This window comes from Indicator indicator, chromosome 33 (assembly GCF_027791375.1).
Source record: "Indicator indicator isolate 239-I01 chromosome 33, UM_Iind_1.1, whole genome shotgun sequence".
In the NCBI taxonomy this organism is placed as follows: Eukaryota; Metazoa; Chordata; class Aves; order Piciformes; family Indicatoridae; genus Indicator; species Indicator indicator.
The window spans coordinates 3,940,432-3,956,896 of record NC_072042.1 but is presented as its reverse complement, the minus strand read 5'-3'; the positions used below and the strand labels follow the sequence as shown (position 1 = coordinate 3,956,896).

Genomic DNA, 16,465 nt, shown 5'->3' with positions numbered 1-16,465 from the left:
CATGAAATGTTGATTCCTGAAGTCTCAGTGCCAAGGTTGATGTGTGCTGTAGCTGTTTTCCTTGCTCATTACTTCAGCAGATGGAATAGGAAGGAGGGTGGGAATGAAGCCCACAGGAGGTAGAACTGTGAGTTTCTTGTGGGGATGAAATGCAAAAGGAAGAAAGGCCCACAAAGACAGGAGGAGGAAGCAAAACAAAGGGCAGAAATAGCTCTGATGCTAAAGACAGGCAGAAATCTCCCACTGAGTGATGCTGGCTGCAACAGAGAGGTCCCCAACAAGGAATATTGACTGAAAGTTTACAGTGTGCACCTGGGTTCAGCTCTTCAGCTTCGTGCACATCTACTGCTCACATTGGTGGGAGCTGTTTTCCCTCATTAAGAGTAATATCTAAGTAACTTTATACTTTCAGGCCATAACTATACCATGTAGCATTCCTGGTCTTGTCAGTACATCTGGCTGTTAGGAAGGAGAGTACCATGCAGGGTGGATCTGCTTCTCCAGCAGCCTGCCTGCAGCTTCAGCTGAGGCAAGCACAACACCTTTGCAAAACTGAACTGCAGGCAAATCCCTGAACTGGGGGCTGCCAGCACAGTGGAGTTCCTCAGAACAGTGTTTTTTGATGAAATGTGGTAATTCCTGGTGATGTAACAAATGCTGCAAACCTAAGGACTGTTAGAGCCTCATAAAATTCCCCTCACTCATTATTTGTCAGGATCTCAACTTTCTCCCATGCTGTGTGTGTTTGATGCTGAGCATGGTGAGGCTTCCAGCCCTCTTGTCTCCTGAGTGCTGCTGTAATGCACATCTGTACAAGGAGAAAGCTGCTTTCATACTCTGGTGAACTCCTGAAATGTGTCAGTGACTGGAACACAAATTTACTATTTGGGGGCCAGCTTCTATTGAAGCTGAAACACTGCAGTTGGACACCTCCATGCCCTTCTCCTGTAGCAGCCTTTTTCATGTGGACCCCAGGCTGGAGGGTGGGTGTTGTTTCAGAAATGCTGGTTTATAAATTCTCACCTGGCTTATTTTACTTTTCTTCTCTTCACTTTGTCCAGCAAACCTTTCTACAGCACCAGCTTCCTCCTCAGGCCCTCCTTCTTTGAGAAAGGACTCAACCCCTGTCATAGCAAATGTGGTGTCCCTTGCAAGCACCCCTGCTGCCCAGCCCACAGTTAACTCCAACAATGTTTTACAGGGTAAGATGAGCAGAATGCCTTTGGTTTTTAAATCTCTGTTCCTGAACATTTCTGGTGTCCCCAGCATGAATGGAACTACTGGAGCTGGTCCAGAGGAGGCCACGAAGATGATCAGAGGGATGGAGAACCTCCCCTGTGGGACAGGCTGAGGCAGCTGGGGTTGTTCAGCTTGGAGAAGAAAAGGCTCCAGTGAGAGCTTAGAGCAGCCTTCCAGTACCTGAGGGAGAGCTACAAGAAAGCTGGGGAGGGACTTTTGAAGAGATTTTTGTAGTGATAGGATGAGGGGCAAGGGCTTTTAGCTGGAAGAAGGGAGATTGAGACTGGAGATTAGGAAGAAATTCTTGACAGTGAGGGTGGTGAGACACTGGAACAGGTTGCCCAGGGAGGTCATGGATGCCCCTTCTTTGGAGGTGTTCAAGCCCAGGTTGGCTGAGGCCTTGAGCAGCCTGGGCTAGTAGGAGATGCCCCTGCCCATGGCAGGGGAGTTAGAACTAAGGTCCCTTCCAAACCAAACCATTTTATGACTGTATGAATTTAGATTTACTCGGGACTCTTTCCCACTGAGGACAACAACAGATTCTTCATTATGCTTCATTTGAGTGCAGGAAAGTTTTTTCCTTCCTTCCCCTGGGTATAAATAATGACTTAAATTTATGTACACATCCCAGGGAATAAGGTTTAGTGGGAATTCTTTTTGTTGACCTTGGCAGGTATGAGTTGTGGTCCTTGCTGATAAGCACACAGGTTATTGTATCTTTGTTTTTGTTCCTTCACAGGTGCAGTCCCTACTGTGACAGCAAAAATAATAGGAGATGTAAGTTTTACAAGAGACTCTTTTACTCACTTTGGCCCAGATTGTATCAATGACAAGTAAAGTATCCACCAATTTTCCACAGTCACTTTGTAACTGCTTTTCCTGCTTGGGATTGGGATTTAAAATTCATCCAGTTGGCAGAGGCTTGATTAAAATGGACTGAATTTGTATGGTAGGGAAAAATCACCTCAGTGTTCTGCAGTCATCTTAACTGTGGGGAATGAAGAGCAATATTTCAGTGGGATGCAAAAGAGAGGTGGATTAGATGCTTGGAGGCAAAGCTTGCTTTAAGCTCTTGAGATGGTTGTAGTTCTCAAGCAGTTCATGTGTGCTTTCTGTACTTGAGGCTACACTTTGTGCCAGAAGTGATGTCAGAAGGACAAGCATGGGAGGAAGTGGAGCAGTGTGGCCTGCTGAGACTGACATGACCAAGCTCTGACAGCTTAGCTTGCCCTCTCCACTCCCTGCTAGTGTGATGATGGAGCTGTGGGGAACCATTGTCACTGCTTATCTGTGAACACAGCTCCCAGAGTCCCTGTCCCTGAGCTCTTTGGGGTGTGTGGTATACACCATACACCTTGCAACTCTTAAAGCATGAAGATTTGATTGTGTAGCTCTCAGGTTCTGAAAAGTGACAACCTTGCTGAAGTGTCATTTGTGGGTTAGAGTAGGAATTCTCCCTAAGGAAAGAGATGCTGGTATTTGAATGCAGGACTGAAAATTACAGTTAGGACATGAAATTAGTAGAGGCACAAATTGTCTGTCTGTGTGTAATCAGGAAGTGATGCTGACACTGCCAGCATTGGTGTTCATTTTTTACTCCTTTTCAGTGCTTTCACAGCAGTTTATTAAGGTTTTTGGGTATCTGGATCTGCCAGACATTTAGTCATCAAAAGTATCTCAATTTTAATTCTCCTTGGCTTTGCCATCAAGAAATTTCCAAGGTCAAAAGTCTGTAGAGGTGAATTGACTACAAGATCCAATTGTTCTTGTAAATTTGTTAACAAAACCAAATACTTTAAATGATGAAAATAAACAGAGGTGAAGAGCAGAAAGCATCAGATGCATTAGCAAGCTGCTTTTGCAGTAGTTTTTAAGTGATCATGTTTGGCATCAAGGGGAGTTTGTAATTGTTCAACCTGCTGTAGTAGTGACCTGACAGCACCTTTCAAACCAGTACTGACCCTGCCCCATTTGTGTTTCTCCAAACAGGCTAGCACACAGACAGATGCCCTAAAGCTTCCATCATCCCAACCACCCAGGCTGCTAAAAAACAAAGCATTACTGTGCAAGCCAATCACACAGACTAAGGCCACCTCATGCAAACCTCACACACAAAACAAAGAATGCCAGACAGGTACGTAGCTAATCCTCTGCCCCTCTTGCCTGTCTTGTGCTTCAGAGATAACTGCATGATTTATATCCCACAGGATGGTTTATTAATACATTTTTTACAACCTTCAATAGTTTTCAGATTGTTGTGTGGTGTTTTCCAAGTAGGACTTTGCCTTAGAGAGGTAAACCATGTGTTGTTCTTTGACATCTTTAAAGCTTTGTGTGTGGTGGATCTTGAGATTTGCTCTCACTCAGCTTTCTGCAGTCATCGCAGCTGTGGGGAATTAAGTGCAGTGCTTAAGTGACATGCAGAAGGCTGTGGAGGGAGCTTGTTTCCCTGACAAGTTGTGAGGTCTTTGCTCTCACAAGCCAGAGGAGCAGACTCATTTTAATGAAGTGCAGGATTTTTCCAAGATGATTTTAATTCTCACTTGCTTTTAGTTATTCGATACAAAGAACCTCTGAAAATTAATTCTTTGTTTCTAAGGTCATTTCATGAGAGTCATATTTGCTTTAGCTCCCTCTGTGGGAGGGCTGGGAGGAAACACCTTGAAAAACTGTTTCATAGTCCAGGCTGCCACTGAAGAGTGCTTTTGTTAATGTAGAAGGAGCTTGGAATATGTAGCCTTGGTGTAAACCTCTCAGCAAGGAAGCTAAAGTTAAGTGGAAAGACTGCAGTAGTTTTTTTAGTGGCATCATCTTATGGTCTTGGGATTAGTTGTGAGATAATTGCAATAGCACAGCACTGACTTGGCTGCAGACCTTAGTATTTAATGCTTATTTCCACTCTCTCCCCTCCCAGCACAGCCACAGTTTTGTTTCTTTACAAACTGGAGGAATAACACAAGTGAAGGATGTCTGTGAGCCAAGGTGCAGCACTGTGCAACAAACAGAAGCCCAAACAATTATCTTGGACACTGTGGAGTGTGCTGGATGGCCATGTGGAGAATTTATTTTTGTTTTATTCTGTTTTTCCTACAACAGAGGAAGAAGAAGAAGTTCCACCCAAGGTCATTGTGGTTCCTGTTCCTGTCCCAGTGTTTGTGCCAGTGCCCCTTCACCTCTACACTCAGTACACACCAGTTCCACTTGGGATGCCAGTACCTGTAAGTTTGACTTCAGTTCACTAGAGAAGTGCTTTCCAGTCTGGTTTCTGGACACAGAGCAGTGGCCTTAGGTTTTGTGACTGTACATGCAAGGGGTGTTTGAAGTCCTTGAAGTCAGGTTGGTTTTTATTTTTTCTTTGTCACATCTTGGTTGGTGAAGGACTTACACAAAGCTACCACTTTGTAGGATTGTTGCAGAAATGAAACAGCTTCTCCAGTCTGGAGTTACTTTGAGATCAAATTGAGTGCTTCTAAACTGTATGTAAGATGAAATGAGAGGGATCTCCTTTCTGTATCTGCTTTCTCTTCATCCCAAAGATATTTCTACTATTTTCCACATGTTCCATAGGTACCAGTTCCCATGCTCTTCCCAACTACCCTGGAAAATGCTGATAAGGCCATGGAAACTATTCAGGATATCAAGGAAAAGATTCCCACAAGTCCATTTGAAGCTGATCTCCTTCAGATGGCAGAAATGATTGCAGAAGATGAGGAGAAAGAAAAAACACACTCTCATGGTGGTATGTGGTGTTTCTAAATAGGAAACTAAAGGCAGTGAGCTGGAGGTCTTCTCACCATGGAAAACAGATAGAGAGGTAGCTGTAGGGCCTGGGTTTGCTGCTTCCCAAGCATACACACCAAAGGGAATGCTCCTGATGTCTTGCCAACATTTATTTTCCACAGTGAAAGTGTTTGTGCAGGTGAAGTGCCAACCCAGACAGGACTGTAATGCTTATGCCATGTCCTAGCAACTTTGATTTACTTACTCTTTTTAAATGAAGAGGCCTTTGGGGAATTCAGCTGAGCTGTGTATTCGAAGATCATTTTGCCTCTGTATGCAATATTCTGTTCTTTGTTTTGAAAACATACTTCCTTGGAAGATTAATTTTCTCTTCCTCCATAGTTGCCATCTCAGGTGCTGGCTGTAGTTGCAGCTTTCTGAAGCTTTTGTGATTTCACAGAGTCAGTGTTCAGCAGAGCTGTGCTTAGCATAGATCCCACCTCAGATACTGAGCACTGACAGTGGTTTGAAGGTCTTTGCTTTCCCTCTCCCTGATCCTAGATACTGATTTGACTTTTGTTGACAGTAACAGATTGCTAGAGGTAGTAATCTCCAGATCAGTACATCATGCTTTAGCAGGAGTCAAAATCAAGAAGACAGAGCAGCTGCTTTACAAGAACATTATCCTGTCAGGCTTTTTGTGGTGGATTTATGGAGGGTGCTGCAGGTTGGAATGTGTTGGATAGTGATCATCCCATGTAATAAAAGTGGAAAAGCTGAGAAGAGATGAACAAATACCATATAGCTTACTTGTGACTCAAATAGCAGACACAGAGGGATGGAAACATTTGGAAAAGCAAAGCTGGGTTAGTTCTGCATTTCTGTTTCTCCCATAACAAGGTAGGAGGCTGTTAGGAGAGGTCTAGTTGGAGGGAAAGATGGATGAAATGTTTCAGTATTGTGACCTAATACATAGCTTTTTTTGGTGTTCAGAGTGTTTTGTGCTAGTCATGTGAGCTGTCAGCCACTTGTAGATACAATTCTCCTTCTCTTTCTAAAGGATCTCAAACATCTGAGCACGAACTCTTCCTGGACCCCAAGATATTTGAGAAAGGTCAGTGAGATTGAGTCTTGCAAATGGATTTTGATCCTGCTCTGTCTTTTCTTGCAAACTCCTCTCTGTCTGCCCTTTCCTGTAGCACATGGTGTATCTGCTCACTCTTGTTACAGACCAAGGTAGCACTTACAGTGGTGATCTGGAGTCAGAAGCAGTGTCCACTCCTCATAGCTGGGAAGAGGAGTTAAACCACTACACCCTACGATCAAACACGCTGCCAGAACCGGATCCAGAGGTGAAGCAGTTCTCCAAAGGGGATGTGGAACAGGACCTGGAGGCAGATTTTCCATCAGGTCAGTATAATGGGAGGGAAAATACATTGTTGTGTACAAGTGCACACAATTTTCTGAGCAAGCATTGTACCAGCAGCCTGCTTAGGAAGGTTTTTCGTGTGGTTAAAGCTGCAGTAACACATCAGCTCTGCTAAAAAAAAATACTGGTTTTAAAATGTTCCTGGTGTCTTCAAAGACAGCACTCTGTGGTAGAGTCAACCACCCTGGAGGTGGTTAAAGGGCATGTGGATGTGGTGCTGAGGGATGTGGTTTAGTGGTGGTGGCTTAGCAATGGTGGGATTGTGAGCTCTAGGTGAGTGGTTGGACTTGATTCATAAAGTCATAGAATGGTTTGGGTTGGAAGGAATTTTAAGGATCGTCCAGTTCCCACCCCCTGCCATGGGCAGGGACACCTTTCACTAGACCAGGTTGCTCAAGGCCTGATCCAGCCTGCCTTTGAACACCTCCAGGGAGGGGGCATCCCTGGAGGCAACCTGTTCCAGTGTCTCACCACTGTCACTGTAAAGAATTTCTTCCTAATCTCCAGTCTGAATCTCCCCTTCCCAGGCTTCAATCCATTCCCTCCCTCTCATCCTATCACTACAAATCCTTGATCTCAAAGGTCTGTTCCAACCTCAACTGTTCTATGATTCTACAGAACCCTTGGCAGGAGGTACAGGTAGCTTTTCTTGACTCTTGAATTTATCACTTCTGTGTCCCCAGGTATAATCCATACAGGTGGTGCAGAAGAATCTAAGTGTGGCTGAATAAGTAGACCCACTGTTGAGGGGTCTGACAGTTGACTCTCTTTATACAGAAATTACATCATTGCTTAATTCAGAGATACATAGAAAGGGTTGGAAGGGACCTTAAAGATCTTCTGGTTCCAACCCCCCTGCCATGGGCAGGAACGCTTTCCACTAGACCCAGCTGCTCAAAGCCTGAAATTATTGAAATTATTCATTATTCAAAGCCAAAGCATTATTTGAGTATCCAGATGTGATTGCCAAGTGTTAAGGTCTCCCATAGGATCTAAGAGACACTTCTACCTGGGCTGTTAAATCATGTAATTAAACTCTTTACTGGTGTTGGTTTGACTTCAGACTCATTTGACCCTCTCAGCAAAGGACTGGGTTTGCATTCACGCTCACGAGCAAGACGGAGACACAGGGATGGCTTCCCCCAGCCAAAGAGAAGGGTAAGAAAGGACTTGTGGAGCACAAGCTCCTTGCATTTCAACTCATAACATTCTGTGTCTGCTTATTCTCAGAAATAACTGCTCCAGGGTAAAAGAAATTACTGCTCCAGGGTGGAAGTGAGAGTTCACTTGAACCACGCTGTCTGTTTTCTCCTGTTCTGCTATAGGAACTCAGATTCTTAGCTAGAACAGATGCTCTGTTTAGGGAAGAATGTCTCTTAAATGTGTGCCATTTCTACAATCTCCCAAAGAGATGTCTTTAAGTAGTGCCATAGCACACAGGAAAGGATGTCTTTCTGTGCAAATTTATCACAGTGAGGATTATTGGCATTTATGGCACCTTTTCTTTAAAACATTCATGTTTGTCCACATGTTAAAAATACATATATCCACTGTATAGCCATTAAAAAATACATATATCCACTGTATAGCCATTAAAAAAAATATATTTATCCACTGTATAGCCATTAAAAATTACATATATCCACTGTATAGCCATTAAAAATACATCTATATCCATTTAAATTACATAGTCATTAAAAAGTACATAGATAGCCACTATATGTCCTTTAAAAAATAGTTATCCACTGTATAGCCTTTAAAAAATACATAGTTATCCGCTGTATATTCATTAAAAATACATATATGTCAATTAAATATATATACAAATAAGAAAATACATATGTGTCCATTTAAAGGGGGGGAAGAGAGAGGGAGGGAGAGAAAGGGGGAGAGAGAGAGAGGGAGAGGGAGGGAGAGAAAGGGGGAGAGAGAGAGAGGGAGAGGGAGGGAGAGAAAGGGGGAGAGAGAGAGAGGGAGAGGAGGAGAAAGGGGGAGGGAGAGAGGGAGGAGGAGGGAGAGAAAGGGAGAGGGGGAGGGAGAGAGGGAGGAGGAGGGAGAGAAAGGGAGAGGGGGAGGGAGAGAGGGAGGAGGAGAGAGAGAAAGGGAGAGATGGAGGGACAGAAAGGGAGGGAGAGAGGGAGAGAGGGAAAGGGAGAGGGGGAGGGAGAGAGGGAGGAGGAGAGAGAGAAAGGGAGAGATGGAGGGACAGAAAGGGAGGGAGGGGGAGGGAGAGAGGGGGAGAGAGTGAGATACAGATAGAGATAGAGATCTCTGTCCTGAGAGCAGAATTTTGTTACCATGTCAGCTTAATGACCTTTTGCTGTGAGATGAAGTTTAGCATCCAGAGATGAAGATTTTGCTAACTCTTGCTTTGGTTTTGGTTTCTTTCTTTGCCTGCAGGGCAGGAAGAAGTCTGTCGTTCCTGTAGAGCCCCGGAGTCTGATGCAGGGCTCCTACCCAGGCTGCTCTGTTTCTGGGATGACCCTCAAGTATATGTATGGGGTAAATGCCTGGAAAAACTGGGTCCAATGGAAAAATGCACAGGAGGAACAAGGGGACCTGAAGTTTTCAGGTAGTCTTTTCTCTCTCAGTGGAAACTTAGTTGAACTTGGTGTGATGTTGTTCAATTAAAAATCAGGATCAGATATTACTGAGTTTAAAATATCCACGAGTGGAGGAAAGATTTGATTGAATACTGTCTTAAGGTATTATCCTGCTTTTAAAAAACATAAAAACAGTCCATTGTTTATTACAGATTTACAGATTGCATTAGGCTGGAAGGGACCCTCAAAGATCATCTTGTCCAAGCCCCCTGTAGTGAGCAGGGACACCTCCATATTAATATGCTACTTATCCAAAGAGGCTCTAAAATGCCATATTTCTTATTTGACATTAGAAATGTTGAGGTTTAACCTCCCTTTTGTGTTCCTTTGCATGCAGCAATTCTTCAGCTGTAGTGGAGATGCTTTGTGCATCTGCAGGGCCTTCACTGAGCTGTTAGCAGGCTGTAATTCTAAGCTGGCAAGCCCTAACTTGGCTCCATCTCTTCCATCTGTAGTTAACACAAGTTGGATATTAGGAACAATATCTTGACTTCAAAAGTGGTTATGCATAGGAACAGGCTGCCTAGGGAGGTGGTGGAGTCACCATCCCTGGAGGTGTTCAAGAAACCCATGGCACTTTGGGGTGTGGTTTAGTGGTCATGGTGGTGTTGGGTTGAAGGTTGGACTGGATGATCTTGAAAGTCTCTCCCAAGCAAATCAATTTTATCATTCTATAAGATCTGATGGTCCTGCCTGTATGAAATAATAAGGGATGTGAGGAGATTTAATCTGTTGACTGAAATTAATTTTTTTCTAATCCTTTTCTTGGTCACAGTTCGTCCTGTGAAGCTCAAGGAGGACCTCCTCTCATGCACTTTTGCTGAGCTGAGCTTTGGCTTGTGCCAGTTTATTCAAGAGGTGCGGAGACCAAATGGAGAAAAATATGATCCTGACAGCATCTTATACTTGTGCCTTGGAATTCAGCAGGTAACTCAGGAATTAGGGTATTGCTGAGAATGTACAGGGCTTGCCCTGATTGCTTGTGCTTTATAGCCATTGTCCCATGTGTAGCTGCTTGGGTTTTGGAGAGGAGACAAGAATGTAGCTTTTTTGTGCTTCATTCTTTGCCTTGATCCCCATATTTGACTCATTGGTCTGGGCCTTTTACTGACCTCTCTCTTTTTATGATGAGAGAAGAACAGGCTTTGTTGTAATGGGGAGGAAAGTGGCATTCAGGGCTTAGGGGCTTCTACCTAGACACAGATCTCTGGATTTGGTACCTTTTGGATCCTTTTTCATCCATAGGAAAGATTTGTTCCTCAGAATATTAGAAATATGCTATTATTAGCTTTATGATGAAATGGTTTAGACCTAAAATAGTTGGCAGAATGCTCTTCTAACACACAAGTTTACATGGAAGAGGTTACCCACAGCAGAGACTGAGCTCCTTCAGTAGGTAGCCAGGGCCTGTGGTGTTGGCAATATCTAGGGAGAAAACAGAGTGGGAATTGCAGCATTGCCATTAATAAATACTAAGAGCATGTGCTGAGCCCTTGCTACCTGCTCTGAGACAGCTGCAATACAAACCTAGGAGAATATTAAACTATATTAAACTCAGTGTAAAACTCTGTGTTTCATATATTTCTCTCAGGGGCTTTTCATTTCAGACTAGCCAGCTTGTTCCTTTCTTTAAACAAGTCATTTGGAGACAGGGAATGCAAAGCTCCTTTTGGTGTGGAATTATCTTAAGTGGTTTGGGTATTTTTTTTTCTGTCAATGCTTGGAAAAATACAGAGGTAAAATTCCAAGTCCACTGGGAAGGTCTAGGAAGCAGCAGTTTTTGCACATCCCAGTTTTGAATTATTTACTGATGCATGCTCCTGGCTTGTAGAAGACTTTTCTCAAGTGCTGCTTGGCAAGAGTTGGAAGGGACTTTAACCTTGATGCTGGAAATTGAGCTGTTTTAGCAGCTTACTGCTTGGCCTGTGTCTGTTGTCAGGAGCTATTAAGACCTTTACAACAGAAAAACACTCAATAACTTTTCTGCTTTTTATAGGCAGACTTCTTTTCAAGACTATTTAACACTTAGAGGATGATGAGTTTTCAGAAAACAGCTCTAGAGCTTGGAATCTTCCCAATACCACCAAATCTCTCTTTTCATACTGGGGACATCCCCAGTCCCTGCAGCAAATTTGATTTGATACCTTACTGAAGATTCCAGCAAAGTATTTCGGACCACACACTTGAGACATAAAGAAGGGAAAAGAATCTGATGTGTCCTGTATCTTCTCTGCAATGTTTTATAATCACAAACTTCCTCTTTGTGTTTTTTTTTCTCTTGTAGTACCTGTTTGAGAATGGTAGAATAGATAACATTTTTACCGAGCCCTATTCCAGGTTTATGATTGAACTTACAAAACTTTTGAAAATCTGGGAACCTACAATTCTTCCAAATGGTAGGACAATTCTTCTGTTTTGTGTAGCTGCATGACAAAAACCATATTCTGAAAGTAATACTTTTCTCAGTGCCAGGAAGAAGAATGTGAGCTTGAGGCCACTCACCTTAGCCTCCTCTTTCTCCACCATGTGATTGTTTGTGGTAGACTAGCATCATGGATTTCATGTCTGTCTCTACCAGTGCCCCATTACACTTCAGTATATCCCAGAATCCCAGCATGGTGAGGGGTTGAAAGGGACCTCTGGGAATCATCTAGTCCAATCTCCTGCTAAAGCAGCTTGCCCATGATCACAAGGTCCAGGCAGGTTTTGAAAGTCTCCAGAGAAGGAGACTCCACAACCTCTCTGGGCAGCCTGCTCCAGGGCTCCAGCACCCTCACAGCAAAGTTTTTCCTTGTCTACCTTTTCCTGCCTCTGATCAGTCTCTTACCTCCTTTGTAAGAAAGGCTTCCCATTCTGGTAGTCAACATGCCAGTTCTTCTCTTCCCTCAAGTTTTAGCTGCTCTTTTTTTTTTGAAGAGAGGAGCCAGAATTGTAGCTAATCCTCAGGGTGACTTACTGCAAATATCAGATGCAGTGCAATTCCCTGCTAGGACTGATGAGAAATCCAAGGATCACGTTAGCAAACGGTTGGAATCTCAACTCCACAATTTCAGGTTCTTCTCACCTCAGTCACTTCCAAATGAAGAATTCCCAAATTCTGTAGGTATTTTTGATTGGTCTTGAGGTGTGATCATGCAGTTTGTAAAGCTGGACACCAGCTGCACTAGTGCATAAGATGTTTTTTCAGAGTATCAGCAAAACTTGAGTGATGTTGACAGGATGTATCCAGGACTGGCTTTGCATTTAGAAAATGAACTTTTTCTTTTAATCTAGAAGTAATCCAATTATTTACACAGAGAGTGATGGGGAGCTTTAAAAAATAAATCTTTTCCAAGCCCTCATATCTCCTTTTCCTAACTGACTTCCAATAATCACAATGGGCTGTTTGTATATGAAGATTTTGCAGTTTAAACTTAGGAATTCCACTTTTTTTTTTGCAGTTGGCTGACTGTGGTTTAATCCAGTGAAAGCAGAATTTAGTGAGATTCTGCTGGTGTCTGCAATCCTCCTTTCCATCCTTCTCTCCATTCTTTAGGTATTGCAGACCATGCTGCTCCACAGCTTGGTTCTCCATTCCCTCCTCTCTCTCATGTTGCTGCATGCAGTGTTCTTTGTTTCATTAGAATTAGAATTGCTTATAAGAGGTCTGAATTTGATCTGCTCTGTGGTTCATGACTAGAGAAGGGTAGCTGAAAGAGGACTTCAGTGCATCTCTGGCAAAAATCTACCTACTTAATTTGACTCATTTCTGCCTTCCCACCCTGCTCACGTGTGATGGATGTGTTCAGTGCTTCAGGAAAATCCTGAAGGCCTGCTAGAATAGACACAGCCTGGAAAAGCTCTTCCTTTGTAACTGAAGATGGGCACAGCCCTAGAACTGCATCAATAACTCTCATCTTTCTTCTTTTTTTTTTTTTTTTTTCTCCCTGCCCCCCCTTTCCCCATTGTCTCTCTAGGTTATATGTTCTCCAGAATTGAAGAGGAACACTTGTGGGAGTGCAAACAGCTGGGTGCATATTCCCCTATTGTTTTATTGAACACTCTTCTGTTCTTCAACACCAAATATTTCCAACTAAAGAATGTCAGTGAGCACCTGAAGCTGTCCTTTGCCCGCGTCATGAGGCGCACCCGCACGCTGAAGTACAACACCAAGATGACTTATTTACGGTTCTTCCCACCCTTCCAGAAACAGGAGGTAGGATCAGGTGAGTCCTTCATGATCATCTGCGTTTGGATAATTCTTAGAATAGTTTGGGTTGGAAGGAACCTTAAAGATCATCCAGTTCCAACCCTCCTGCTGTGGGCAGGGGCACCTCCCACCAGCCGAGATTGCTAAAGGCTTCATCCAACCTGGCTTGGAACACCTCCAGGGAGGGAGCTTCTACAACCTCCCTGGGCAGCCTGTTCCAGAGTCTCTCCACCCTCCTACTGAAGAACTTCTTCCTAAGCTCCTGCTCTCCCTCAGCTTCAAACCACTCCCCCTTGCCCTGTCTCTATACACCCTGATGAAAAGTCCCTCTGAGCCTACCTGCAGGATCCCTTCAGGTATTTATAAGAAAAATTACATCCTCCCTATTGTTTTGCTGGATACTTATCTGCTAGATAGTTCTTGGTGATTTTCTAGAGGAGGGATGGGTTCTGGACAGTCTGTTGCCCATCCAGCAGACCAAGCCAGTTGACTTACCTGTGACAGGTGATCAGTTCCAGCGCTGCGTTTGTGTGCGCTGCAAGTGCCCATCACTAGTTGCAAGGTGAAGCAGCTAAGGCTTACTCATGCTGATTTTTCACTGAGCTCCTGTGATTGCCATTTCTCTTTGTCCACATAAATTATCTGTAGGCAAGAGGAAACGCAGTGAAGATGAGGAGATTGCAACAGCAGTGGAAATGGCTGAAAATACAGACAACCCCCTGCGCTGCCCTGTCCGGCTCTATGAGTTTTACCTCTCAAAATGGTGAGTGACACAGCTGGATTTTTTTGGTCTGTGTTCAGGCTAGGACAGGCAGTTGGGCAAGAATTCCACTCAGACCTTTGATGCCTGTGCTGTGGGCTCCTTTCTCCAGCTTCTGGTCCCTCAGTGTGAATGGAACCACGCAGACAGGACTTCCAGCGTGAGCACTGCTGATAGTGTCTGCTACTGGTGTTGAGTTGAGAGTCACAGAGAGGTGTTTTCTTTAAAGGCCTGGTGACTCACCCACAGGGTGTAAATGTGGATGGGGGCATTACTGCCCTGACCATGGCACTCTCAGCTCCTTTAATTCCCTGCCATCATGGTTCTTGTAAGGGAGGGTAGAAAAAGTGTGAATTAGGTGAAACTGCTGTTAGCTCTTGCCTGTTGAAAAGTGAGGTGAGCTTGTATTGAGGAGTTAGAAAGGAGACTGTCTAGCAAGGACATAGAAATCATTTTGTCTCTCCTGTTTCTGTATAAACATGAGTTAGATCATTGAGCAGGTGGAATATGATGTTCTGCTCTCTTCAAAGAAAACACATAGGCAGAATGAAACAGCCTCTCATTAGTGTCAGCTAAAACTCAGACAAATCACCCTCAGAAACACTCCTACTGAGCTTACTACAAAAAGTCCTATTCCTTAGGCAGGGACATGCCCAGCAGCTCTTTGTCTCCCTCTTCTTACCTTCCTTGTCTTCACTTGCATATCATTAGAAGCTTTTAGCTGTCCTTGGGCTGGGAAAACATTCACAATCCTCATCATATATCATAGCTGAGCACCTGCAGTGGTGCAAGCAGCAGTAAAAAAATCACTTTACTGTTTTAATGTGAATATTCCAAAGCCAGGTGGGAGGGCTCTGTGCTGTGGAGGGCTTTGTGTCTTCCTCCCAGCCTGGAAGCTGCCTCAGAGTCAGACAGGCAGTCTGGCAAGCACATAGGCTTGCACATAGGCTCAGCATTCTGCACCATGAGCAGGGAAGCTAGGATTTAGTTTTGCTAGCTCTGGAACATTCCCTGTGCCAAAGTGCACAGCAATTCTGGAATACTAGAACCTGTTGCATTCAGAGATGGAACATCAATCATATCAAGATGCCAGTACCATTAACTGATTGAAGAACCACATCTGTAAAGAAGTCACTCTTCATTTTCTTTGTTTCTTTATAAGCAGCTAAGTGACCCAGGAACAACTTAACTGTTCCTTAAGGTGAAGGAGGGGGAAAGCAAATCACTGATAAAAGATCTGAATGATGCTCTTTAAGACATAGAATCCCAGACTGGGTTGGGTTGGGGCCTTGAAGATCATGTAGTTCCAATCCCCCTGCCACGGGCAGGGACACCTCCTACTAGACCAGGTTGCTCAAGGCCTCATCCAGGCTTGGAGCCTCCACAGCCTCTTCCAGTGCCTCACCATCCTCATGGCAAAGAATTTCCTCCTAGTGCCTGATCTCAATCCAGTTTCCTCTGGTCTGAAGCTATCACCCCTTGTCCTATCACTACAGACCTTTGGAAACAGTCCCTCCCCAACTCTCCTGTAGCCTTCTTCAGGTACTTGAAGGCTGTTTTAAGCTCTCCTCAGAGCCTTTTCTTCTCCAGGCTGAACAGAATCACAGAATCCAACCAGGTTGGAAGAGACCTCCAAGATCAAGTCCCAACCAATCACCCAACCCTAACTAATCAACTGGACCATGGCACTAAGTGCCTCATCCAGTCTTTTCTTAAACAACCTCCATAAACAACCCCAACTCTTTCAGCCTGCCTTTACAGGAGGGGTGCTCCAGCCCTCTGATCGTCTTCGTGGCCTCCTCTGAACCCGTGGCATGTGTTCTCATCTGAATGTAATTTCCTTTGCTGTCTCTCCTGGATGTTTTGGTGAGCAGGACCATTTGTGGTGCCTTCTGCTAACAGCCTCTTCCTCTCTTTACCTCGACAGCTCTGAGAGTGTGAAGCAGAGAAGCGATGTGTTCTACCTTCAGCCCGAGCGCACCTGCGTCCCCAACAGCCCCATGTGGTATTCCACACTGCCAATAGACCCAGGAACCTTGGACATCATGTTAACAAGGATTCTAATGGTGAGGGAGGTACATGAAGAACTTGCCAAAGTCAAATCAGAGGACTCTGATATTGAGTTGTCAGACTAACTGAAGTGTGGGGTGTTTTTTTTCCTTTGAATACGCATCAGAAGCACCAAACTGTGAATACATCCAGCCTTTGGAAAATGTATATCAAAACAACAACAACAAAAAAAAGGGCCAAGATAGTGTCACCTACAGGCATATTTTGAACCACAGTGGATGTACAAACTGGAACTGGAAGGAAACAAGCTGTGTAAGCTGCAAAGAAAAAAAAAAAAAAGAACCCAACACCCAAACAAACCAACCCAGCGTCCTGTGGCACCAATAAGTCCTCTGAACAAAGTGAAGATGAACTTAACCTACTTGAGTGGTGCATAAAATCCTTTCTCTGTTGAGGATTTTTTTTTTTTTTTTTAAAGTTGTGAGATGTTTTTGAGGAGAATGGTTGTGTGTAAA

General features: G+C 44.0%; 1 protein-coding gene across 1 annotated transcript in view; it reads left to right on the top strand.

Annotated features, from left to right (window-relative positions):
* ZMYM4 (zinc finger MYM-type containing 4) overlaps positions 1–16,245 on the top strand; it is a 35,107-nt gene extending 18,862 nt beyond the window's left edge. The window contains exons 11-24 of the mRNA XM_054395475.1: positions 1,062–1,202; positions 1,979–2,016; positions 3,229–3,373; positions 4,345–4,457; positions 4,807–4,978; positions 6,020–6,073; positions 6,190–6,369; positions 7,452–7,546; positions 8,789–8,960; positions 9,767–9,918; positions 11,276–11,387; positions 12,948–13,190; positions 13,808–13,943; positions 15,868–16,245. Of these exons, the coding sequence (XP_054251450.1) occupies positions 1,062–1,202; positions 1,979–2,016; positions 3,229–3,373; positions 4,345–4,457; positions 4,807–4,978; positions 6,020–6,073; positions 6,190–6,369; positions 7,452–7,546; positions 8,789–8,960; positions 9,767–9,918; positions 11,276–11,387; positions 12,948–13,190; positions 13,808–13,943; positions 15,868–16,075 (1,961 nt within the window). The 3' untranslated portion in view covers positions 16,076–16,245. The remainder of the gene's footprint in view (positions 1–1,061; positions 1,203–1,978; positions 2,017–3,228; positions 3,374–4,344; positions 4,458–4,806; positions 4,979–6,019; positions 6,074–6,189; positions 6,370–7,451; positions 7,547–8,788; positions 8,961–9,766; positions 9,919–11,275; positions 11,388–12,947; positions 13,191–13,807; positions 13,944–15,867) is intronic.
* Positions 16,246–16,465: the final 220 nt, after the last annotated feature.